The sequence below is a fragment of the Halichoerus grypus genome, chromosome 10 (genome assembly GCF_964656455.1).
Source record: "Halichoerus grypus chromosome 10, mHalGry1.hap1.1, whole genome shotgun sequence".
Taxonomy (NCBI): Eukaryota; Metazoa; Chordata; class Mammalia; order Carnivora; family Phocidae; genus Halichoerus; species Halichoerus grypus.
The window spans coordinates 68304454-68332243 of NC_135721.1; the positions used below are offsets into that span (position 1 = coordinate 68304454).

Sequence of the window (27790 nt, forward strand, 5' to 3'; positions counted from 1 at the left end):
CTTCTTCTCTCTCTCTCTGTCTCAATATTTAGAAAATGCAAGAAGGCAGAGTGTAAGAAGATGCCTAGCACTATACCACATTCTTCCTCCCCGCCCCCTCAATTCAAAACTATGAGATAAGGGATGAAAATTACATCAAATCTTAGGTTAAAATTATAAATTAGCCTGAGTTTTTGATAACCCGTAGTGACCAGAAATTCAGTGATTCTGCCCAAAATAATAAGAGATGGAGGAAAAAAATGACTGTTTTTGCATAAATACATAAATAAATACTCTTTCATGTTTATATACCATGAATATATGCTGTGGGTTGCGACTCTTTAATAAACTCATTACACGTACATTATATTATTTAATCCTCACAACTACCCTGTCAGATAGCGCCCCCCCCCCCATTTACTGATGAGAAAACATTTTATTGCTTGCATTTACTGATGAGAAAACTGAGATTTTGTCCAGGTTATAATATGATAGAGTCTAGTTGTCATAGATTCAGTTGTTGGAGTTGAGCCTGAGACAGGCCCAGACATTGCAATATTGCATACCTGGTGAATGCCAGAGTATCTGTTTATTACTGTCCCTGTGTATCATATGATCCATGCAGAACTGATTGGTCATCAGCCCAGACAGGCATAGAGTGGCTTTTGGTTCCCAGCACCTGCAGTTATTTAAGCAAATGCAAATCAGTTGCACGATAGGATTGGAAAAATGTACTAGAGTTTTGGACTGTGTCCTATTTTCTTTTGGAAAAATATGTTCAAGTTTAAGCTGTATTTAATTTTTGGTCCTGAATAAGAGACTCATTTCATGACAATATCTGGGAAATAAGGAAGACCATGAGATTGGACTCAAGAGGGCAAGGATTATATTTTGATTCTACACCAATTAGTTATGTGACCATAATTTTATCTGTTGGATCTTCACTCTCTTCATCTAATAAATAAAGGTCTTGTGTTGAGTAATATCTAGGTCTTCTTTAGCTTTTGTATTTAATGACCTCAAATATATCATCATTAAGACTGTGCCTCTTTTTGCAGGGTGGGGGGGTTACCTGATAGATGCTTGGCAACTTATTTCCAGATTGGTTGCTTTGAGGTGTACCTAAAGTGAAATAAAATCTTGAGTGATGAGTATTTTATAAAGCTTGAATTCTTGCTGCAAATAATGGAAGTTAGCCTCAGAGTTTACATAGATTGAATCATATTTGAGAATTTTGGAATGATTTACAACATTGAATCAGGTAGAAAATGTAAGGAAAGAGCGAACTACTCTTCCTTTAAGGTAATACTTGGGGCACCTGGGTGACTCAGTTGATTAAGCATCTGACTCTTCTTTTTGTTTTTTAAGATTTTTATTTATTTATTTGACAGAGAGAGACACAGCAAGAGAGGGAACACAAGCAGGGGGAGAGGGAGAAGCAGGCTTTCCGTCGAGCAGGGAGCCCAATGTGGGGCTTGATCCCAGAACCCTGGGATCATGACCTGAGCCAAAGGCAGATGCTTAACGACTGAGCCACCCAGGGGCCCCTAAGCATCTGACTCTTGATTTTGGCTCAGGTCATGATCTCAAGGTCATATCAGGGTTATGATATGAGGGTTGTGAGATCGAGACCCACATTGGGCTCCACGCTGGGCATGGATTCTCTCTCTCCCTCTGCCCCTCCCCCACCAGTTCTCATGTGCATGCTCTCTCTCTCTCTAAAAAAATAAACAAAATAAATAAATAAAATAAAGTCATGCTATTTTTCCTTATAGTGATCAACTGGTTGTTTTAACTTTTAAATTACATAGGATTGTGGCAAATAAAATGATGCTGCTTTCTATTATGCTTCTTAGGGACAGAATTTAACTTGATGCGATTTTCAATTATCAGACTTTCCTTTTTCTGTTTTTCTAAACTTGTTTTATCTTTAAAGTCAGACAGCCAGGCTTATTATTTAATTTAATCATGTAAACTTCTAGTGTGTACCTTTGTTTAGTCAAGGATGTTTTGGCACAATATTCTTGTGTATTTGACTTGGAGAGTAATAAAACAAATGAAATAAGTCTCACTCAAATGTCTGGGTTTTTTTTGTTTTTTTAAATTCACATGTTGACTTTAGTTTCTAGTTTGTGTTGAACACAATCTTAGAATCACATTAATATAGTAAAACCTTAAAAACTTGTGTAATTTGGGATTGCGCATATGAAAAGCAAGATAATCAAAAACAATAGCATAGGATATGTTTTTGGCATACATAAAAGACCTGACATTCCTCATCTAAGTGGGGTCAGCGTGACTTCTCTCTGCCCAAAGGCATCTTTGTCCTTAAGAGGTAGGGTCATTCCCTTGCAGGTCCTTCACTTAGTGAAGAAGCTCATTGAATTTGATAAATGTGGAAACAAAGGGCCAAATTAATGAGATTTTTGCCCCATGCATAGGCTATGTGAAGAGGCTTTATCCTGAGAATCAATTTCTCTGTGAACTTGGAAGTCATTTCACCTCTCTTTGTCTAACATTCTTGTCTATAAAGTAGAAATTCTTGGTGTTGAAATCGATCCATTTATAGTCTAACCTTCAAAGATTGAAAACCTTATATCATACCCAATTAAGTGGTTCAGTTATGTTTAAGTCCTTTTTGTGATGAGAAATCGGTTTACTATCAAATGAAGTATTCTACGTATGGACAATTCTCTGAGAAAGTCTTCATTATATTGACATATATATATATATATATATTTAAAGATTTTATTTATTTATTTGAGAGAAAGAGAATGAGAGAGAGAGAGCGCACATGAGAGGGGGGAGGGTCAGAGGGAGAAGCAGACTCCCTGCCAAGCAGGGAGCCCGATGCGGGAATCGATCCAGGGACTCCAGGATCATGACCTGAGCCGAAGGCAGCCGCTCAACCAACTGAGCCACCCAGGCGCCCTATATTGACATATATTATCCCATAGCTTTTATGCTTTGATTCTATTTACACCCTGATTCCACACAAAATGGAATTACTCTTCTAAGGGACATTCTTTCTGATATTTGGAGATGCTGTCATATATCCCCTAATTTTTTTAAAGAGAGATTTCAGTATTTCCTTATATAATCTAGAAGCCTTTCATCATTTCAGCATATACTGTGAAACATATTCTAGCTTGACCAAGTAGGAGTATAACAGATGTGAGTAGACCAGCACTAAAATATAAGACCATGCCATCCCTCTTCTAAGCACTTGCATGAATATAATCCATGCTTACATGGACTTTTTTGAGTTTCTCTATCACACAGTTGATTCATGTTCTAAGTCCTCCAAAGATTTTGCTTTATTTGGTTTTATCTGTTGTGCCTGAGAAGTCATGTTGCCTATATTATTTGTTCAGTTGGGTAGTTTTGGACCAGAAAATAGGACTCAGGTTTATTCCCATCAAATTTAACTTTGTCAGAGTCAGCTCATCCAGTCAGCATAACAAGAATTTATAGAATTCCAAATTTTCCATCGAACTTTCCCTCAGAAAATTAGATGAGCAAAAACTGTATTTTTTTTTTAAAGATTTTATTTATTTATTTGACAGAGAGAGAGACAGCGAGAGAGGGAACACAAGCAGGGGGTGTGGGAGAGGGAGAAGCAGGCTTCCCGCTGGGCAGGGCGCCTGATGCGGGGCTCGATCCCAGGACCCTGGGATCATGACCTGAGCCGAAGGCAGATGCTTAATGACTGAGCCACCCAGGCGCCCTGCAAAAACTGTATTTTTATCTAAATTATTGAAGGGATGAAAACTGAATAGGACTACAGTACAATAGCATCCTATTCAATCTCTTCCTGCAATTGTATAGCGACACTAAAACAAATTAATATATAATTTTAGAAAAATACTCCAATTTTTAAGTTTATTTTTTAAATTGTCTCTCTACTATCAAAACATTTCTGTGATTATGAAAGAAACTTCCTTCACCTTGGCATTGATCCATCAATTAGCACCTTTAAACTACGGTCCTTCAAACAATTATGATTGTATCTATGCAGCCTATATATTTCTTTCTAAATGTTGTGAGGTTGCTCTGAAGAGCAAATGGCATTAAGGGATATTAATATGCATTGAAAAGTTTTTAAATCATACATATTTGATATTACTACTATTGCTATTATTTTAGCTTTCACTAATAAAAGTAGCATTAGTAGGAGTACTGTCTTGCTCATATCACCCTATTAATTGGGACAACAATCTTATGTCAGATGAATTTTTTTTCAATTATCCAGATTATTTAAATTGGATAATTCAAATTATTTTATTGAAATATAGCATAAATACTGGGAAGTGCATGTATCATCAGTGTATAGCTGTGTGATTTTTGCAGTCTGAGCACATACATAACCAAAACCCAGATCAAGAACAGAACATTACTAAGCAGACTAAATGTTCCAATTGAAAGACATAGGGTAACAGAATGGATTAAAAAAAAATAAGACCCACTTATATGTTCCTAAAGAGACTCATTTTAGACTGAAACACACCTGCAGATTGAAAGTGAGAGGATGGTGAAACATCTACCATGCCAATGGTGTCAAAAGAAAGCCAAAATAATAGCACTTGTATTGGACAGAAGAGTCTTTAAAACAAAGACTGTAACAAACAAAGAAGGACACCACATAATAGGAAAGAGGACAATCCAAGAAGAAGATATAACAATTGCAAATATTTATGCACCCAACATAGGAGTACCCAAATACATAAAACAGTTAATAACAAGGACAAAGGAACTAATCAATAATTACAATAATAGTAGGGGACTTTAACACCCCACTTACATCAATGGACAGATCATCTACACAGAACATCAACAAGGAAACAATGACTCTGAATGACACACTGGCACAGATGGATTTAACAGATATATTCAGAACATTCCATCCTAAAACACCAGGATACACATTATTTTCAAGGGCACATGGAACATTTTCCAGAATAGATCACATATTAGCCCACAAAACAAGCCTCAACAAATTCAAGAAGACCAAAGTCATACCATGCATCTTTTCTCACTACAATACTATAAACTAGAAGTCTACCACAAGAAAAAAAAATCTGGAAAGACCACAAATACATGAAGGTTACATAACACGCTACTAAACAATGAATGGGTCAACCACAATATCAAAGAAGAAATTTAAAAAGTACATGGAAACAAATGAAAATCAAACCACAACAGTCCAAAAACTTTGGGTTGCAGCAAAAGCAGTTTTAAGAGGGAAGTTTATAGCAATACAGGCTACCTCAAGAAGCAAAAAAAAAAAAAATCTCAAATAAACAGCCTAACCTTATACCCAAAGGAACTAGAAAAAGAACAACAAACAAAACCTAAAAAGCAAAAGGAAGGAAATAATAAACATTAGAACAGAAATAAATGATATAGAAGTTAAAAAACAATAGGACTGATCGATGAAACCAAGAGCAGGTTCTTTGAAAAAATCAATAAAACTGATAAACCTTAGCCATACTTACCAAAAAGAAAGAAAGAACTCAAATAAATAAAATCACAAGTGAGAGAGGAGAAATAACAACCAACACCACAGGAAAACAAAGGATTACAAGAGAATATTACATGCCAACAAATTAGACAACCTAGAAGAAATGGATAAATTCCTAGAAACAATATAAAGTACCAAAACTGAAACAGGAGGAAATAGAAAATTTGAACAGACCAATAACTAGCAAAGAAATTAAGTCAGTAATCAAAAAACTCCCAACAAACAAAAGTCCATGACCAGATGGCTTCACAGGTAAAGTCTACCAAACATTTAAAGAAGAGTTAATACCTATTCTTCTCAAAATTTCCAAAAGATAGAAAAGGAAGGAAAACTTCAAAATTCATTCTATGAAGCCAGCATTACCTTGATACTAAAACAAGACACCACTAGAAAAGAGAACTATAGGCCAATATCCCTGATGAACATAGATACAAAAATTCTCAATAAAATACTAGCTAACCTAATTAAGCAATACATTTAAAAAAATCATTTACCACAGTCAAGTGGGATTTAGTTCCGGGATGCAAGAGTGGTCCAACATTGGCAAATCAATCAATGTGGTACATCACATCAGTAAGAGAAAGGATCATTTCAATAGATACAGAAAAAGCATTTGACAAAATTCAATATCCATTCATGATAAATATTCTCAACAAATAGAGTTAGAGGGAACATTCCTCAACATAATAAAGATTTGTGAAAACTCACAGCCAACATCATCCTTAATTGGGAAAAACAGAGCTTTTCCCCTAAGTTAAGGAACATGACAGGGATGTCCACTCTCACTACTTTTATTCAACATAGTACTGGAAGTGCTGGCCACAGCAATCAGACAACAAAAAGAAATAAAAGAAATCCAAATCAGTAAGGAAGAAGTAAAACTTTCACTATTTGCAGATGACTTGATGCTATATAAAGAAAACCTGAAAGACCCCACCAAAAAATTGCCAACTGATTTTAGTAAAGTCACAAGATACATCAACAAACAGAAATATTTGCATTTCTATACACCAATAATAAAACAGCAGAAAGAGAAATTAAGTAAACAATTCCATTTACAATTACACCCAAAATAATAAGTTACCATGGAATAAACCTAACTAAAGAGGTGAAAGACCTGTACTCTGAAAACAACAAAACACTGATGAAAGAAATTGAAGACGACACAAAGAAATGGAAAGACATTCCATGCTCATGGATCAGAAGAACAAATATTGTTAAAATATCTACACTACCCAAGGCAATCTACTCATTTAATACATTCCGTATCAAAATACCAATAACTTTTTTCACAGAACTAGAACAAACAATTCTAAAATTTGTGTGGAACAACAAAAGACCCTGAGTAGCCAAATCATTCCTGAAAAAGAAAAGCAAAGCTGGAGGCATATAACTTCAAGTTATATCACAAAGCTATAGTAATCAAAACAGTATGATACTGGCACAAAAATAGACACATAAATCAATAAACAGAAGAGAAAATCCAAAAATAAACCCCACAATCATATAGTCAATTAATCTTCCACAAAGCAGGAAAGAATACCCAATGGGAAAAAGACAGTCTATTCAACAAATGGTGTTGCAAAACCTGGACAGCTACATGCAAAAGAAATAAATGGGATAACTTTCTTACACCATATACAGAAATAAATACAAAATGGATTAAAGACCTAAATGTGAGACTGGAATCCATCAAAATCCTAGAAAAGAACTCAGGCAGTAACTTCTTTGACATTAATTGTAGCAACTTCTTTCTAGATATGTCTCCTGAGGCAATGGAAACAAAGGCAAATGTAAATTATTGGGACTTCATCAAATAAAAAGCTTCTGCACAGTGAAGGAAACAATCAACAAAACTAGAAGGCAACCTGTGGACTGGGAGAAGTTATTTGTAAATGACATATCCAATAATGGGCTAGTATCACCAAATAATCCAATTTAAAAATGGGGAGAAGACCTGACATTTCTCCAAAGAAGTCATCCAGGTGGCCAACAAACACAGGAAAAGAGGTTCAACATCACTCATCATCAGGGAAATGCAAACAAAACTACATTGAAGTATCATCTCACACCTGTCAGAATGGCTAAAATCAACAACACAAGAAACAGCAGGTGTTGGTGAAGATGTAGAGAAAAAGGAACACTATTGCACTGTTGTGGGAATGCAAACCTGTGCAACCACTGTGGAAAACAGTATGGAGTTTCTCAAAAAGTTAAAGATAGAACTACCCTATGAGATAGAAATCGTTCTACTAGGTATTTACCCAAAGAACACTAATTCAAAAGGATACATGCACCCCTATGTTTATAGCAGCATTATTTACAATAGCCAAGTGTCCATTGATTGATGAATGGATAAAGAAAAAGTGGTATGTATACGCAATGGAATATTATTTAGCCATAAAAAAGAATGAAATCTTGCCATTTGCAAAAACATGGATGGAGCTTGGAGAGTATAATGCTAAGTAAAATAACTCAGTCAGAGAAAGACAAATACCATATGATTTCATTCATATGTGGAATATAAGAAACAAAACAAACAAGCAAAGGGAAAAAATAAGAGAGAGAGACAAAGCAAAAAACAGACTGTTAACCATAGAGAAGAAACTGATGGTTACCAGAGAGGAGATTGGTGAGGGTATGGGTTAAATAGGTGATGGAGATTAAGGAATGCACTTATTGTGGTGAGCACTGTTAAATAATTATATTGTACACCTGAAACTAATATGATACTCCATATTAACTAACTGGAATTAAAATAAAAACTTAAAAAAAGAACAGAACATTACTAGCCCTCCAGTGTCCTCACTAGTTCTCCCTTCCTCTAGCCATTATCTTCATTTGCAACAGTAGAGTTTAGTTTTGCTTGTTTTTAAAATTTTTATATAATTGTAATCATAAGAAGTATTCTTTCAAGTCTGGCATCTTCTGTTTTTTCTTTCTTTCTTTTTTTTTTTTTAGAGGGAGAGAGGTGGGGGAGGGCTGGGGGAGAGGAAGAGAGAATCGCAAGCAGGCTCCATGCCCAGTGCGGAACCAAACATGGGGCTAATCTCACAACCCCAAGATCATGACCTGAGCGGAAATCAAGAGTCAGATGCTCAACGGAATGAGCCACCCAGGCACCCCTGGCATTTTTCTTTTTTACTTAACCTTATTATTGTGAGATTTATCCATATTTTTGTTTGTAGTTGAAGATCATGTATTTCCATTACTGTTCCTTTGTATAACTATAACTCAAATCATTTTTCCATTCCCTTGATTAACATTTTGGTAGTGTTCATTTGAGGTTATTATGCAGAGGGCTGCTACAAACATACTGATATGTTACTCTGATCATCTTTGAGTGAATTTTTGTTGGATGTATACTTGCAAGTGGAATTACTGGAAGATAGAATATGCAGATATCCAGCTTTAAAAGATACTGCCAAACAGTTTTAAAAAGTAGTTCCCACCAGTAACATATGAGAGTTCTAGTTGCTCCACGTCTTCACTAACACTTGGTATGTTTTGTCTTGTCGTTTTATTCATCATAGTGGAATGTATTGATGTTTTACTGTGATTTTAAGTTGATTTCTCTGAAGACAAAGTTGAACATCTTTTCATATGGATATCCTATTATCATCGAGTGTCTGTTCATATATTTTGCCTATTTTTTTTTCTGTTGATTTGTCTAGTTTTTTTCTTATTGGTTTGTATAAATCATTTATGTATCCTGGATATAAATTATTTGTTGCTATATGTATTGCTGTAAATCTAATTTCTTCCTCTCTCTCTCTCTCACTTTCATTCTAAAATACTGCCTATGTTTTCTCCTAGGACTTTTATGGTTTCAGGTCTTATATTTAAGTCTTCAGTCCATTTGAGTTTATCTTTGTGTATGGTATGAGAAAGTGGTCTGGTTTCATTCTTTTGCATGTAGCTGTCCAGTTTTCTCAGCATCATTTGTTGAAGACACTTTGTCCCCATTGTATATTCTTGCCTCCTTTGTCATAGATTAATTGACCATATAAGCATAGGTTTATTTCTGGGCTATCCTGTTCTGTTGATCTGTGTGCCTACTTTTGTGCCAGTACCATATTGTTTTGATTATTATAGCTTTGTAGTATATCCTGAAATCTGGGATTGTGTTACCTCCAGCTTTGTTCTTCTTTCTCAAGATTGCTTTGGCTATTTGGGATCTTTTGTGGGTCCTTACAAATTTTAGTTTTGTGAAAAATGTTGTTGGTATTTCATTTCTTTTTGATGTTTATTGTTTTAGCACATATTGGAAATGCACAAAATATTTGGGACTTGTATTTTAAAATGGAAATAGAACCATTCTTTACATGTTCAACAGGAAAGCATAAATAATGACTCACTATGCTACTTCTTACTTGCATATGACATAGCACAAAATTTAATGACAAAGACTATACAGCAACAGACGAAGAGTTGGAGGAAATATAATCCTCTTGTGTTAGAAAATGGAATGATTTATGCATTTTTATATAGAATACATATTGTTTCATGAAAAAGAACATAGCAAAAATATTTTTCCTGTTTAGATGCATGTCTTATTTACGGCTTTTTGAGGTAATGATACATTGTACGTTGAATTTTTCCAAGAGTTATGTGGTTGCCTTTAATGCAATTTGAATTACCTAAATTTTTAAATTAAACAATACAGAAAGAGTGATATTTTCATTTTTAAGTAATAGAAACATCATAGTGTTAAATGTCATCAACATTCATATAACTTCAAAGTGTGCCATCTAGTGAATTGCAAACTGGTTTTACTATTTTTCCCTTTGGGTCTGCCACATTATCTGGCAAAGGAATCCTTTGTCAAGATGCATCGTGAATTATGCTGATTTGAAATGACATTGGGTCACTTGGATAAAATGCTATAGCCTTTCAACTAAACCAAAATTCTTTACACCCCCAAACTTTGTTATTTTGTTATTTAGTTATTTAAAGGTAGTCAGAGTCTGCTTCGGTTCCTGGCACACTTTTTTTTTATTATTATTATGTTAGTCACCATACATTACATCATTAGTTTTTGATGTAGTGTTCCATGATTCACTGTTTGCACATAACACCCAGTGCTCCATTCAATACATGCCCTCCTTAATACCCATCACCAGGCTAACCCATCCCCCCCCACCCCCCTCCCCTCTAAAACCCTCAGTTTGTTTCTCGGAGTCCATAGTCTCTCATGGTTCGTCTCCCCCTCCGATTCCCCCCCCTTCATTTTTCCCTTCCTTCTCCTAATGTACTCCATGCTATGCCTTATGTTCCACAAATAAGTGAAATTGTATGATAATTGACTTTCTCTGCTTGACTTATTTCACTTAGCATAATCTCCTCCAGTCCCATCCATGTTGATGTAAAAGTTGGGTATTCATCCTTTCTGATGGCTGAGTAATATGCCATTGTATATATGGACCACATCTTCTTTATCTATTCATCTGTTGAAGGGCATCTCGGCTCCTTCCACAGTTTGGCTATTGTGGACATTGCTGTTATGAACATTGGGGTGCATATGGCCCTTCTTTTCATTACATCTGTGTCTTCGGGGTAAATACCCAGTAGTGCAATTGCTGGGTCATAGGGTAGCTCTGTTTTTAATTTTTTGAGGAACCTCCACACTGTTTTCCAAAGTGGCTGAGAACACATTAATAAGAGGAGAGAGAAGAACCACATGGTCCTCTCGATGCAGAAAAAGCATTTGACAAAATACATCATCCTTTCCTGATTAAAACTCTTCAGAGTATAGGGATAGAGGGAACATTCCTCAATTTCATAAAATCCATCTATAAAAAACCCACAGCAAATATCATTCTCAATAGGGAAAAGCTGAGAGCCTTTCCCTTAAGGTCAGGAACACTACAAGGATGCCCACTCTTGCCACTGTTTTTCAACATAGTACTAGAAGTCCTAGCAATAGCAATCAGACAACAACAACAAAAAAAAATAAAAGGTATTCAGATTGGCAAAGAAGAAGTCAAACTCTCTCTTCACAGATGACATGATACTTTATGTGGAAAACCCAAAAGACTCCACCCCCAAATTACTAGAACTCATCCAGCAATTCAGTAATGTGGCAGGATACAAAATCAATGTACAGAAATCAGTTGCTTATACACTAACAATGTAACTGTAGAAAGAGAAATTAGAGAATCGATTCCATTTACAATAGCACCAAAAACCATAAGATACCTTGGAATAAACCTAACCAAAGAGGTAAAGGATCTATACTCTAGGAACTACAGAACACTCATGAAAGAAATTGAAGAAGACACAAAAAGATAGAAAAACATTCCATGCTCATGGATCGGAAGAATAAACATTGTTAAAATGTCTATGCTGCCCAGAGCAATCTATACCTTCAACGCCATCCCAATCAAAATACCAATGGCATTTTTCAAAGTGCTGGAACAAACAATCCTAAAATTTGTATGGAATCAAAATAGACCCCGAATCACCAGGGAAATGTTGAAAAAGAAAAACAAAGCTGGGGGCATCACGTTGTCTGATTTCAAGCTATATTACAAAGCTGTGATCACCAAGACAGCATGGTACTGGCACAAAAACAGACAGATAGACCAATGGAACAGAATAGAGAGCGCTGGCACACTTTCTGAACTTTGATAGTTATTTAAATTTTATGGGTCTGAAAATTTTTTTCTCCAATTTTAATTTAAATTACAGGTAGTTAACATATGGTGCAATATTAGTTTCAGATGTAGATTTTAGTGATTCATCACTTACATACAACACCCAGTGCTTATCACAACAAGTGCCCTCCTTAACACCCATCACCCATTTAACCCATCCCCACACCCACCTCTCCTCCAACATTCCTCAGTTTGTTCTCAATAGTTAAGAGTCTGTTCCTTGGCTCACTTTCTTAATAATGTAAATTAAAGAGTTGGGCCAGAGGAGGGTCTCTAAAACTTTCTGCTTAGAGACCTAATTCTAAGTATTCAGCGGGGATGAAAATTCTGCAAATGTCATCTTCAGATACATACATAATGTATGTACATACATATATGAACCGGAATTCATGTGATTACCTATCATCAAAGGATCAGAACAATGAGCAGAGAGAAGTGAATTGAAAGCAATTAGGAACGTTATCTCTATTGATTATGGCAACCATTTTCTGAGTACTGAGACCTTTACAATATGAGAAATTCCCATGGGATTATATAATGCCAAATAGTGCTTATTGCAGTTGGTCAATTTTCATCTCATCAGCCCTCTCAGCAGCAGTAAGTAAGAATTACTTTTTATCCATGGCTTTTCCAAACCTGGAATTTTTCTCTTTTATTTTCATTTTTTTGCCAATTTCAGCGTTATGACATGGTATTTGAATATAATTTGGTTTTTGCCTTCCCCAGAAGACTCCTAGGATTGAGCATCTTTTCATTTATTCTGTGAAATTACTGTGCTTTTCTTTTGCCTATTTTCCCCTTGTTTCATATTGATTTATCAAAGTGCTTCACATATCCTGGGTGGTAGTCCTTCTTAATATGGTATAAAAATATTTTTGGGGCGCCTGGGTGGGTCAGTTGGTTAAGCATCTGCCTTCGGCTCAGGTCATGATCCCAGGGTCCTGGGATCAAGCTCCACGTCAGGCTCTGTGCTCCATGGGGAGTCTGCTTCTCCCTCTGCCCCTCACCCCACTTGTGCTCACTCTCTCTCTTTCTCTCTCTCTCTCTCTCAAATAAATAAATAAAATCTTTAAAAAATTATTTTCTGGGTGCCTGGGTGGCTCAGTCGTTAAGCGTCTGCCTTCGGCTCAGGTCATGATCCCAGGGTCCTGGGATCGAGCCCCACATCGGGCTTCCTGCTCAGCGGGAAGCCTGCTTCTCCCTCTCCCACTCCCCCTGCTTCTGTTCCCTCTCTCGCTGTGTCTCTCTCTGTCAAATAAATAAATAAAATATTTTTAAAAAATAAAAAATAAAATAAATAAATAAAAAATTATTTTCTTCCAGTTTTTTTATTTAGATTCTTTCTCTCTGTGATATTATTGATGAACAGGTGTTCCTAATTTTAATGTGGTTGAATGTATTGATATTTTATTAGTTCCTTTTACGCCTATTTAATAAATCATTCTATAATTCAGTATCTCACTTTCTTGTCCTACAAAAATTTTACAGATTTACCTCAGCAACTTATATCCTTCGTGCATGGAGAATTGGTTTTTGTAGATGATGTAGAGATCCAATTTTACTTTATTCATATAGATAACCAGTTGTCCCAGCACCATTTATTGACTAATCTATACTCTGCTCACTTAACTGCAATGCCTGACTTAATATAAATCGTTTTCATGTAGACTTAGGATTATTTTTAGTTTCATCATTTTTATCCCCCCTTTTTTCATTTATCCTAATGTATTATCTTCATTACCATAATTTTCTAATAAATGTGCACCTTCACACAAGAAAGTTCCTTCTACTTCTTTTTCTGACATAGCTTGGCTATTTTAGGCTCGTTGTTTTTCCCAAAGAACTTGTAGAATCAGCTTTTCACATTCATTTAAAAATTTCATTTAGATTTTTAATGGAATTTCATCAAATCTATAGATCTATTTATATATGTTTAAAACATCGACTGTCCCAGTATATAGAACCCTGCAGTCTTTCTGAAATATCTTGTTAAACCCAGTACTTTTCTGAAGATTATTTTGGTCTTTCAATTTATACAATAATATTTACTAATATGATTTTTTCACTTCTAGTCTTTATAATGCTCATATATTTTTCCTTTCTTCCTACATTACCTAGGACTTCAAGTACAGTATGTTGATAGTAGGCGTCCTTGTTCTGACCTTAAAGATAATATTCTAGATTTCATAATGAAGTTCACATATGCTATTTGTTTTAGATTATTTATCACAATTACTACATTAGACAGGCAAGAAGGAAGGCATCTACCATTCCTAATGCCTACCAAATTTGCCATATGTCTATACATGCATTATCTCATTTTATCTGGAAAGACTGGTATAACTAACCATATTTCAGAAACTGAGATTTGAAAAGAGGCATAATTGCTCCCCAGTGCAGTTAGCAAGTAGCCAAGCTAGGATCTAATTTCATATGTCGACCTACTTTCCCCCCCACCCCCCAGTACATATATTTAGAAATATTCGGTTGTGCTAGCTCCCAATATCAAGCCACTTGCCATATTGAACTGATCGGGGGAGTAGACACCCGGACTGTCAACTTTCAGAGACAGGAATCAGGTCAGCTTTGGCCACTCCATTATCCCTAAAGACCGGTACTGGGCTTAACACTTAGGAGGTGCTCAACCAATATTATGACTGTGTGAGTGGGAGGGACCCTCTAGTTTGGCTTGCATTTATTGTCCTTGCTATGATTCTGCCTCAGAATGTGATGGATTTGGCTTCACCACTAGTGGTCACTAAAAACTTACTGGTAGGCAGTGACTTTTCTTCTAGGGCACACCCTTGTGAAAGTCCCTAGGTGTTCACTGTCTAGCTCCGTGCCATGCCTTGCCTACCTCTAGCCCCTTGTGGCACCGTCTGCCTCCAGAGAGTCAGGTCGTCAGGCACTGGTGAGTTGAGACCTTGATTTGAGCTCTGATTCAAGGACAGGAGTTATTTCACTATCAAATGAAATAGCCCTGGGTGCCTGGGTGGCTCAGTCGTGTAAGCGTCTGCCTTCGGCTCAGGTTATGATCCCAGGGTCCTGGGATCCAGCCCCACATCGGGCTCCCTGCTCGGCGGGAGGCCTGCTTCTCCCTCTCCCACTCCCCCTGCTTGTGATCCTGCTCTCACTGTGTCTCTCTCTGTCAAATAAATAAATAAAATCTTTAAAAAAAAAAAAAAAATGAAATAGCCCTGAGGTAAAAACCTGTTGCCAAGCGTAAGCCCCTTTTCAGCATGAACCCTCCTGTGGACATGGTAGAGAGGCTATATTACCAGTAAAACAGAGTAAGATTCCCCAGTATCACGTATAATTCTGTGTTTATAGTTTATCAGAAGCTGATTCTAGACCATACTGTTTCATTTTTCTTGGCACAATACCATCATTGCCTAGGAAGTTGAGGAAGCTTTTGGCTTACATTCTTCCTTTGGTTAAACTCACTTAATCAGTGGGAGAAGATTGCTCTTTCCAAATACCCACATTTTGGGTTAATCTGTCTGACATCTTGTGGGACCCACACTGTTACTCGTAAATATGATAAAGACAGATATATAGAGAATGTTGAGACTTCATTTACATGCTATTCCCATGATGATGTGCTGGAATTTTGACCAGTCTCATAAAAGCCAGCCCTACCATCTGCTTGGTGAGATCAGGGAATGAATCAACAATCCAGCAGACTCCATTAAGCTCGCTATCACTGCTCCCTCCATCCAAGGAGGGAACAACAACAACAAAATGCGCATGCTCTCTAGGAGATCTGTTTACTCCCAGACCAAATTCTATTTTTTTTTCTTTGCTTTCCCCTTACCAGATAATTTGTTATGGTTTGTCAGTGATGAAAATATTTGGCTCTTCACTGAGAAGATCTTTGAATATAAATGTCTCACTGAAAATTAAAATAACGCCTCAGTTGGATGGAGAGAATGTTGCAAACACATTGGAACCCATTGTTGCCAGCAGAGTAGAACCATCCAATATGCATTTATGGTACCTGATTCATGCCCTGGAGATATCACAGAGCTGCTTTCTGTGATCAGAGCTCTTGCAGTGATACTTAAAAATTAATTGAATTTTCAAGAATGTCAGCTTTAGCTATTGCAATTGATGGCCCAATAGCTAAGGAGGTTTATTAAAAATATACTGCCACCTACAGTACCGTTTGACTCTGTTTGACGGGGCTCTTGTCATGAATGTTAATTAGACAGAGTTAATCTGGGGGGGCTGATGATTAATTTTGTTTCTGTTAAGGTCTGCTGATCTACATAGTATATTTCTTTACTTATGCACATATATATCTGTTTCCCCCTAGGAAAAGAAGAATATATTGCCACTTTCAAGGGATCTGAATACTTCTGCTACGACTTGTCTCAAAACCCCATTCAAAGCAGCAGCGATGAAATAACTCTGTCCTTTAAAACTCTTCAGAGGAATGGACTGATGCTTCATACCGGGAAATCGGCTGATTATGTCAATCTCGCCCTGAAAAATGGAGCTGTCTCTCTGGTCATTAATTTGGGATCAGGGGCCTTTGAAGCACTAGTGGAGCCCGTGAATGGAAAGTTTAATGATAATGCCTGGCATGATGTGAAAGTCACCAGGAATCTGCGTCAGGTAACAACGCAGTGGATAAGAGAGTTACTGGCTTTGTTTCTCACTACAGCTGTGCGTGTGGTACTTGAAAATCCTAACAACATGATATAGGGCTCCTCAGAGTCGCTTACAAATTAGATTTTTCTTCTTCTGAGATGAATCTTCCTGCCATACTTGAGCAGGGGCATATCTAGAAAGTTCTGGGGGGCCCAAAGGCTATTTTGATACAGCGACATATGACAATTTCCCAGAGGGTGCAAGGGTATCCCTGCGACCTGCCCTTCCTGTGATGTGTGTGATTTTGTTGTGTTTTATTTTTTATTTTTTTTGTTTGTTTGATTTTAAATTCTAGTTTTCATGGTGATCATTTGGAAGCATGCACATTGGGATCATTAAATCACAGTTCCTTTTTTGTAGTAAAAATATCAGTGTGTTTGTGATTTGGGATTGTATCAATCCCTACTCCCTCTCCACCCCTACCTCTGAAACAGGGACAAGAAAAGCCCCTGAGGCATAAAGAATGACTTTGGGGGCCTGTACATCTCCTGAAGAGTTTGTTTATGAAGCCGTTTTTTATTTTTAGCACAGATACTTTAAATCCCAAATGACTCTGGAGAGACCAGTTCATCTTCTAGGTGCCCATTTCTATTTGGTTGTATTTAAAAAAAAAAAAAAAATCTTGCAAGAGTCTATATACTAGGAAAATATCAATTCTTTAGTAAATCTATGGGTCCACATATACTGTATGTTTTTAACTGAGGCATATTATTACAGTATATATATATATACCTATATATACAAATGGAAGTGAATAGATTGTCCTTTTATATTGAACATTATAAGTTTGGGTTATTATTTGAAATTTTATATTACAATGTGTCATTTTGTTAAGTGTTGACAGTGACTAATTTTCCTGCAGTTCATGCTGATCTCAAACTAATATCCTTAACATATTTGTTGTTTCTCTGAACAGTTGCAGAATGACCGGATTGTCTCTGGTTTTCCTTTACTAAAACAGCCCTCTCTTTCTGAGCTGTTAACCGTCTAACCTTTTCTTTCCCGCTTCTGAAAGGCTTAAACTCTCCAAACTTGAGGCAAAAAAGAATTTTGGGAGTACAGACATAGTCTAGCTAAGGCAGACAAGTAAAACTGAAGGATTCTTAGATCCTCAAAGACCTTTCAGAGGCCTTCTTGGCATGGGAGGGGCCCTGCATGCTTCACACCTGCCCTGGGAAAGAGTCACCCCCCCTCCAACTCAGTGCAGCAGGAGACCATGGATTTCCTATAAGTCTGTCTCTTTGGTTTTCCTTTTTTTATTTTTTTCTCTCAGATTCTCACCAAGAGACCGGAGGCTCATTTGAGAGAAGCGCAGAAGGAAGGGTGGGGCTTGAGGAGCCCACTTTCTAGATTTGCCTTTGCTCAGGTTACAAAGCAAACTGCGAATTGGTAGCTCAAAGGAAACCGTGGTTATTACAGCTGGGGTGCATGTGTGGCAGGACAGATTAAAAACAAATCCATTCTACTCATTCTATGTGTCAGGATCTTTGCTTTGTTTCATTGCAGTAAACTGTGACCCTAAAGCCCATCAATATGACCGAAGGAAGTTTTGGAGTTGAGGAGGAGTCCTTGTGTGCTGTAAAATTGAGTAGCAGGGCAATGCCAACCAATTCCTATGAATTTGCTGGGGTGGGGTGGGCCAGGGTGGGGGAGGGAGCGCCTCCGGGCATAAGGCGGCAGTGGTCAGCTGATGAGCTTGAGGCCTTTGAATCCCTTATAGACTTTGTAAATGACTGTCAGATGTACTCAGGGAGACAAAGGGAACATTGCCATATGTCTGTTTCTATCTAGTAGCAAGTGATCAACAATACTGGCAGGAAAAATATTACCTCTGTGGGAGGCCTATTTGTTAGTCTGCTTTTTTCTTGTAAAATTTTTTTGCCCTTTTTCTATGTTACTAACATGCTTAATAACTAACATGTCATTCATGGAATGTTTCATTCTACTAACCGTTACCTGAATCAAAAAATGTACTAACATGGTAGAGACCATCATATTTTTTAAGTAACGATCGTTATTCTGTTCACAGTTTTTAATTTCCTTTCTCCCCCCTTCTCCACAAAGCACTCAGGCATTGGACACGCTATGGTAAACAAACTACATTGTTCGGTAGATATCATTCTAATTGTTTCTTATTTTGGGTTTGCCGTGTGTTTTCTTTCTTTCTTTTAACTGTAGACATCATTAACAAAAGAGGAACTGCGGTTGGTACTCTTCTGCTTACTTTGACCTCCTTCTTTTCATCTGTTGTTGACCTTCTTATTTTTTACCTGTTCCTGTCAACTTCTGTTTTCCAACTCACCTGTAGGGGCATCGTTAACGTTTCGAACGTTTTGCATCCAGCTGTGGTTAACACGGATAAGACAAAATGGTGGCTGGCCCGAGTGACCGCAAGCTCAGCCAGTCTCCAACCATTCATGATGCATGGCATGCACACCTGACTGGGGAATGTCGGAGATGCCACACCCACTCATCTTTACGTCATCACAAAGCAGTTGTGTTTTTTTTGTTGTTTTTTGTTTTTTGTTTTTTTCCTTTGGTTCTCCCCGTTTTCTTTCCTTTCCTTTCTGAAACGTACTGTCCCTCCTGCATGTGCACATCCGCGTGTGCTGCTTCCACGGGTTGTTTTGCCTTTCCTCCCCTTTGGCATGGACTTAGGCACTTGCATGCTGAACAACTGCTGCTCAATAGTGCGAATAGTGACGTTGCTGGAAATAGCTTGCGCCTTTTATGTTAACAAGGTGCACGTTGTGATTAGTTAATAACAGACGACTAAACTTTACTAATATGTACACCAGCAAAACTAACCTAGGAAGCATTTTACTAACACCATTTTTGTGTCTGCTAAATAACTTTTGAGTTGCAGTAGGGATGATGCTGACACTAGTTCAATAATCAGTTAACTCTCTAACTAGTTTAGATCGCTTAGGGCTAGTTGAATAGAATCCAAGAATAAACTTCAAACAGACATGAAAATGGGTTCCGCCATAGGTCTAAAAATAAAAACCAAACAAACAGAAAAAAAAAAAAAGGCAAAAAAACAAAACGAAAAAAACAAAAAAACAAAACAAAACACAAAACAGGCATATCCCAGGATTACAGTATCTAGGTCTGAGTATAGCGTGTCCTTTCCCTGTGCTTTGTTATCTAGGTGACAATATCAGTGGATGGGATTCTTACCACAACGGGCTACACGCAAGAAGATTATACCATGCTGGGGTCTGATGACTTTTTCTATGTTGGAGGCAGTCCCAGCACAGCAGACCTTCCAGGGTCACCAGTCAGTAACAACTTTATGGGCTGTCTCAAAGAGGTAAATATCACTGTCACCAGAATCATCCCTAACCCATGATCCCATCATTTCAGATCCGGACTGAAAGGACCTTTGCCGAAGACCCAGTGTTTGCGGAGTCAAATGGCACAACCTTAAATTGAATATTCTACTGTTGTTTGTATAGGATTGGGGGAGGGAGGCAGCTCATAGAACATTATGAAGGAATGAAGTGCCTCTTCTTTTGTAGTCTGTAAGTAAGTCACAGTTAAGATCTGCATGGGCAGTTGTGTATTAGCTATAAAAGAAAGTGAAACAAAGAAAGGCTTTATCTAGAGTTAAGTTCAATGCCTTACTCATTTTTGCGTAACTGTCTTAGGTGTTTTTAATACAGTGGTGACTTGTTTGATCGTTACAGGAAAAAAGAAGAAAAAATTAGGATACGAGAGAGGTTACATAAAACAAAAACAAAATGAGGCTGTGTGATGAAATAATTTTGTTCTTAGGTTTGAAAAATATTCCGAAGGAAGTGAAGCTGTTTCATTTGTGATCTGATGAGCACACTTGATATTTACCTGAGCAAAACTATCAGGCTAAAAGATACCAGTAATTTCATCCCTCCTACTCAGCTGTCCTTATCTGTTATAAATCTTGATAAAATTGGAACTTGTCAGGGTTTTGGGAGAAAAAGATTGGGAAGTCCTTGAATTTCAACTTATATTAATATGTTTTTTCCATAAAAGCTGCTTGTTTTCAATCAGGTAGAACCCAGTTTCTTTTGGCTGCTAGAACCAGAAGTTTCTCTTGTATTGTATGGTTGCAGTTTAATGGTGTAGACCTCCAAAATGTAAAGTGTAATCACTGAATTTATGAGTGATTAGCCATGGGTGCTGTTGGTAAGCAGTTACATACTTTGGTTTATTCTAAAGAAAATATTCCAGTTATATAAACTTGATTCAGGTAAGCATCAGTGAAAAACAGCCTCTGCTTATCATACCCTTACCTCTCCTCCGTGTATGCGAACATACTGCATGGCCCAGTAGTGGCTGGATATAGAAGAATCCTAAGAGGAATTTAAAAATGCTCATTTCAACAAATCCAAGGAGATGCAGTTCTGAAAAGTTGAATTTAACCATACTTTGTGGTGGGAGGGATCGACTGCCTCCCAGAGAATAACTTTCACCCTTTATAAGTATGTAGTATGACCCAGGACTTTGCTAAGCTCTGTGGGCATAATGAAATAATTATTATTTTCATTATTATAATAATAGCACTGGCATTTTTTGAACTCTTATTTTGTGCCTGATGCTATCCTAAGAGCTTTACAGGGATCTCCACAATATAGGTAGTCATTTTATCATCTGTATTTTTTCAGGCAAGGTATTAGGTTTCAGAGCAGGTAAGTTTCTTGAGCAAGTTGTTAGCAATAGCTAACAACTATTAAAACCTAGAGCTTAACCAAAGAAGTCTGATGTCAGAGTCTGTTGTGCTCTTAACTACTGTCATATACAGTGTTCCAGCAGAAATGTTTGTTAGGGTCCCTGCCATGGAAGATTGTGCAAACCGTTGAGGTGCTTACAAACTGAAACAGCTCTTAGAAATGTGTAATAGACTGTGAGGGATGAGGTATTAAATTGTGTGGCAGAGTTATACTCTTTGGAGTCCAAGAGAATGAAATGAGTGAGAGACCTAGTAGACAAAGAAGATACACAGAAGAGTAAGAATGTGAGAATCCTGATGGATGACTATGGTTTGGATAGGCAGGGGATAGAGAATGGGTTTCAGATTAGGAAGAAACATGGTAAAACAAACAAACAGAAACTAGTGATAAGATGCCTAAAACCCCCTTCTGGTAAAGGGGGTTTTACCCTTTTACCCACACTGCCACCCACCCATCCCGTTTCCTCACTTTCACTGTGAACAGGCCAGCCTACAGTCAGCCCCTAGGCCCTGCTTCATCTATGGAAAGTCAGTCCTGCTGTGGCCTAGGGAAAGGAAAGGTGATCTAAGAATCTCTAGCAGAAACACGACTGTAGCTGAAGAGCTCTTTCGGCTATCTAGTAAAAACATGAGGTTTTCTGCAGTGAACACCCAGGTTCAGCTGAGCCTTGTTGTCTTCTGACAGTTCAGCATGGTGGGACAGCTTTTTGAGTGTAGGAAGCTGCCGTGGATTGAAATCATAGTTTCATATTAAACTGTATGTCAGATTAATGTTGTAACGTTTAAATGTTAACGAGTAGTAGACACATTCTAGAACTCATCTATTTTTATTTGGTTTTTCAGTCACAAAAAATCACTACAGCACAGACAATCCAAGTGGTCTTCCCTGTGACATTCATTTAGCCCCTGCTGAGCCCATACAATGCAGGTTCACTCCTGTCATTATCTCTACAGGTTTTGGGTTGATACTGTTCCTCTTAGTTGATTGGGCACCTCCCTCGCCCCTCTCTCCCACAGCCTGGGGGTGGGGGGATGTGTGTAGAGCAAGTGCTGTTGGGGGTTTTTTGTTTGTTTTTTAATTTTTGTTTTTTGTTTTTGTATTGTTTTTCTTTTTGACGTGTTATCTCCCTCACTTTATTTCTTCCTGACACAGTAGAGGGTGGAAAGGTACAGGCACAATCAACCTGTAAATCAGAACATACCTGACTTAGAGGGCTTTTGGATGAGCCATAGTTTCTGAATTACTGTCTATTTAGAATGCCCTGCTCTTCCTACTTCCGAAATGAAATTGCGACAAAGCGTCATAGATTTGGAGTTAAATGACCTCATTTCAGGTAGATGAGCTCCATAGAGTTACTGAAAAGAGAGGAACATGCCCATCTTCCTTCTCACCACATCTCTTAACACTAAGCCCAGGTAAGCCTTCCTCCAGCTTCCATAAGCTTTCGGCCCTGGAGTACATGGTATGTCTAAAACCTTAATTATGGTTTCATTTATGGTTCATAACAATTTGCTTTTCAATCTGTTATGTAATCCCTTTTAGGATGACCAATCCTGGGGGAGATACTAGTAACACCAGGTCCGAAGCTATAGAAGAAATATTGGAGTGTTAGATTAAGAAGGATCCTGGAAATCATTCTCCAAGCCCAGTCTCCTTTTTTGGAAATGGAGAAACAGACCTAGAGGAGTTACCTGACCTACCCAAGAGCAATGAAGGGGTAACAGGAGTAGAACACACAATACGGTCAGATAAAATAGAATTTTTGAACGGCTGACTCTGTTCTACTGTAAACAGTGGCCTCAAGACAAAAATAGAGATGGCCTACCATTCTCACTAAATCTCATCTTCATTCTTTAAAGATTAAAGTGTAGGGACGCCTGGGTGGCTCAGTCTGTCGAGTGTCCAACTCTTGATTTCAGCTCAGGTCATGATCTCAGGGTTGTGAGATCGAGCCCCAAGTCAGGCTATGCACTGGGCATGGAACCTACTTAGGATTCTCTCTCTCTCCCTCTCCCTCTGCTCCTCCCCACTCGTGCTCTTTCTCTCTCAAAAATAAGTAAATAATAAAGATTAAAGATTAAAGTGAAAAAAAAGATATTACTTAACATGATGAAACAACCTATAATTTAATGTTCATTAGAAGCAGTTAGGGCTTTCCCTGTATGGTATTTGATAATGCCTATTTGAAATGAGACTTAGCTTGCACGCAGAGCAACGAACCCTCATTAAGAAAAGTGTTATTATATTTTAGTGATTGTCAAATTTCAAAATAAAGTAAAATTAGTTTAACGTAATTTGGCAAAACCTAACCTGAGTTTGTTTAAAAAAAAAAGAGGATACCTTGAATGGCCAGGAATCTATAATAAGACAATCAAAGTAGGTTTTTTTAAATTATTTAAATTTTCATCGTAAATAAATTAAAAAGTCTTTAGAGAAATGTTTGAGCTCACTGAAAATGACTTTCAAGGATATAAATTTGAGAAAAGTTAAAGGAAAAAATTGTAAATAATGAATTACCATTATGTAACCCCCATCTAAGAAATTCCTAGAGGATGATAGGTCTTTAAAAACATGCTTGTAAATCCAGTTTTTACAAAAGCGATACTAATCATGCTTTGGCAGAAACATTTGTGTATATTCTTTGCATTTTTTATAACCTTGAGTAAAAGCTGAAATATATGTTGCTTAAGAATTATTGATGATTTTAGTTAAATTTAATTTTTCCAGCAAGCAGTTCTTGAGTGACTGCTGCAACAGGAGAGGGAATCGGAAGAGCATGCAGAAAGATAAATCACATCAGAGTGAGGTGCTTGGAGTCTGTCTGAGGACACCTTACCGCCCCGCCCATTCACCTTAAGCTACTTGGGAAAGCATTTTCCGTATAAAAGTATCACAGTTGATTCCTAAGGTGCTCATTAGAATTTTTTTTTTTAAATCTTCAAAGATAGATGAAAATCCCACTAATACGTGTTTCTGTCCCAATATTTTTACCGTGAAGGCTTCTGTAGTAAATGATACAAGGAAGGGTCATGCCACTCCCTCATTAATCTTGCCTTAGAATCTACTCCTGCTATTATGCATTTCTTAGTCTCTTTGTACCTCCAAAATGCTTTGAAACACCTATTTCCCTCCTGCAGTGAAGATTATTTAACATAGTTTATTGGTAGGGAAATGAAAGTGAAGAGGGAGGAAAGGATTGTCTTCAATAAAACAACCTAGAATCTTTTATTTGCAGTTTGTTTTTAGCCGTGGGTATCTGCTGGGGGTCTTACAATCAGCTATTTGAGTGGAGACACCGCCTGTGTGAGACAATTTAGAATGTCGCCACTAAGTCTTTTGGGGTAAGCCTAAGGAGGGATTCTAGAGAAAAAGAAAATAGTGAAATGCTAGGGGGAATTAAATCCCTACTGAAAATTTCATCAACCTAATTAGATCAGCTCCGCCTTTAATTACACTGAGAAACTTCTGGCACTAAAAATTTGGAAGATGCTACGAGGTGGATGAGATTCAGAAAATATCCTTTTATGTACGCATCCCTCCCCCTACCCCGTTAAAAAAAAAATAGTTGATTCTTCCATGTAATCATCATGGTCCCCTCTACCATTTGCAGTGGCAGCTCTGTAATTCCCAAGGGGTATCAGCGTCAGCAATGGGAAAGAGATTACAAAATATCCTTTGTGCAAATACCCCTTAATTCCTGTCTTTCTTCTTTTGGACAATTGTGAAGGCTTCCCAATTTAAACCCTTCTGTGGTAGAACCAGCTTGGCAAATGTGTGTCCTCAGGTGTCCTTCTGTTCTTATTTCCTTCATTGCTGAGGGAAGACTAGAGTGCCTGTCATTTACATGTAAGAACAAAGATCTGTGACAAAACCTGCATTTTAAGTTACCTTCCCGAGTTTGCAAGAGAAGGCTTTGTGACCTCTTGTAGAAATTTGACCTAGCCGGAATGGTGGAGGGTCAGGAGGTCTTCACTCATGTTTGTAAATCATGCAACTTGGGAAGAGCGAGGACTTCTTTAGGTGAGAGGACCTTCTCTTAGGAGCTCCAGAGTGATGATGCAGCACATTTCTCCCCAGGTTTTCGTTTCCTCCAGACTCTTCTGTGTTGGGGTCCCTGATACCTATAAATACATTCTGCCTTTGCCCTCTTCCTGTGCTCTCACAGCCTGTGCCTCCGTAGGGAGCATTTGACAGTTTACGCTGCCCTTTCCCCAGGCTTCGTTCACTCTCTCAGGAAGGGAACTACGTTTTGCATTTCCTTGTGCCCCATTCAGATCTGAATATTTTTTTAATCACCATATTATTAGATAACTAGGGATCATACCACCATAACTGTATTTGGTAAAATGTCCTCACATGAGCTAACCATTTAAAATTAGGTTTTGCTAATGATCCTCAAAATAATAGACTGCAAAAAATGGAGAGGGATTCCTGCAACTCAAGCTCTCACCCATTTGCTTGGGGCTGACTTTCTAGAGGCAGAGTCTTGGCTTAGTGATGCCTAAGAGAGCTTGGTTTAGTCCAACTGGAGAGGAGGCAGATTGGCCTGCGGTGTTTTGGGCAGAGGTTCTTGTCTAGAGAGAACATGAGTTTCCTCCATCTGATTTAAAACACAGAAGATGACAGTTTGCCTTTAAAACCCTAACAAGAAAATGAGAGAATTTGTGGGAATGTCAAAGAACTTGACAAATCTTTATGTGCCATTAGGCCCTGTCTAATTTCTTCAGATCTTGGAAATACTGAAATGTGTTTTATCTCTTCCGCTGTAATAAAGTGTCAGCACTAAAATGCAAACAGGTCAATTACCTTTGCCTCATTTCATTTGCAGGACAGCAGACCACAGCTTTTTTTAAGCCAGAAATCCCTTTTTCCTTTTAAGGGTGTCTTTCCAAGAACCCATGTGAGATAATAATACTAATACTGCTACTGGTCCTGCAAATGAGGACTCTTGGGAGCTCAGCAGAACGCATGTCTCTGAGCGGTGAGGTTGAACATGACCTTGATATTCCATCTGTAAGCTGAGTGCTCATGCTGGTTAGACTGCATTGCCTCAATGAGACCATCCAAATAAACCCCAGTGATGTAAGCTCTGTGGTACCTAACTGTATCTAGGATTATACTAGACACTACATAAAGAGACATTAAAAGTCAGAGCTATGACTGAAAGGATAAAGTAGTTGGTATATTCCAGAGTATGAATCATTTTCTATTTCTTATATAATATCTACAACATCCAGTGAATTACCCAATAGGCTTGTGCTGGGGGCATCAGCAACACAGCAAAAATAATTTACTTTAAAAAAAATAAATAAAACTGTGAAATAATTTGATATTTAGTATTTCAAGCTTAGCAGCAAGAGAGTCATGGAAGAAGAGAACAATTTGTGTGTGTGTGTGTGTGTGTGTGTGTGTGTGTGAACTTAGGGCATTTTATCTTTAGTACTGCTTTTATTATTAAATCCCATGAAAGGGTGCACTATCATTTTTTTCAGTGCTCTGTATGTTCGAAGGTAAAACTCTGAGCATGACAATAGTTTCACATTAGCATTATTCCTACCTGACAGAGGACATGGAGACAGGAGAAGTTAGGTGACTGACCTGGGAGAAAACAGTGACTCAGTAGCAGAGCCCAGATCTGAAACTGAATAATCTGACCACAGAATCCTTCCTTGCCTTTAACTGCTGTTCTATGTTGCTTCCTCTACTCTCCTCTCATTTCTTGTTCTCAATATTTTTATTAAAGTCAAATTAGATGAAATTAACTTTTTTAATGATTTATTTATTTATTTTAGAGAGAGAGAGTGAGCAAGCAGGGGGAGGGGCAGAGAGAGAATCCTCAAGCAGACTCCCCACTGAGTGCAGAGCCCCGACAAGGGGCTTGATCCCAGGACCCTGAGATCATGACCTGAACCAAATTTAGTAGTCAGCCACCTAACCAACTGAGCCACCTAGGCGCCCCAGATGAAATGAACTTTATAAGAACCTTGAGGGAAAAGAAAAAAACACAACAATGCAACCTAGATTGCTAGGACATTGAAGATTGTGTCAAAGAGGGAGGGGAAGGAGCAGGAAAAAATTTCCTGGATGCCCAGTTGTGCATGAGCTTCCAATGGGATTATTTCTCCCACTGTTCTAACTGGTACTGAGATGTTACCTCCATGAACCTCTTCTTCCCTTTAGCAGCCTACATACCTTTCCTCCTCTAAGGGGGTAAATAGGATAAAAATGCTTGTCATAGATTTCTGTACTCTGTAGCCAACCATATAAAC

At 37.8% G+C, this 27790-nt stretch overlaps 1 protein-coding gene across 22 annotated transcripts in view; it reads left to right on the forward strand.

The window, feature by feature from the left end:
- NRXN1 (neurexin 1) overlaps positions 1 to 27790 on the forward strand; it is a 1113724-nt gene that overhangs the window by 419701 nt on the left and 666233 nt on the right. For 13 of the 22 annotated variants that reach the window (XM_078056570.1, XM_078056572.1, XM_078056583.1 and 10 more), the window contains 3 exons: positions 16472 to 16773; positions 18874 to 18918; positions 19961 to 20122. In XM_078056570.1, coding sequence (XP_077912696.1) covers positions 16472 to 16773; positions 18874 to 18918; positions 19961 to 20122 — 509 coding nt within the window. The remainder of the gene's footprint in view (positions 1 to 16471; positions 16774 to 18873; positions 18919 to 19960; positions 20123 to 27790) is intronic. The other 9 variants (XM_078056577.1, XM_078056581.1, XM_078056587.1 and 6 more) reach the window with 2 other exon arrangements.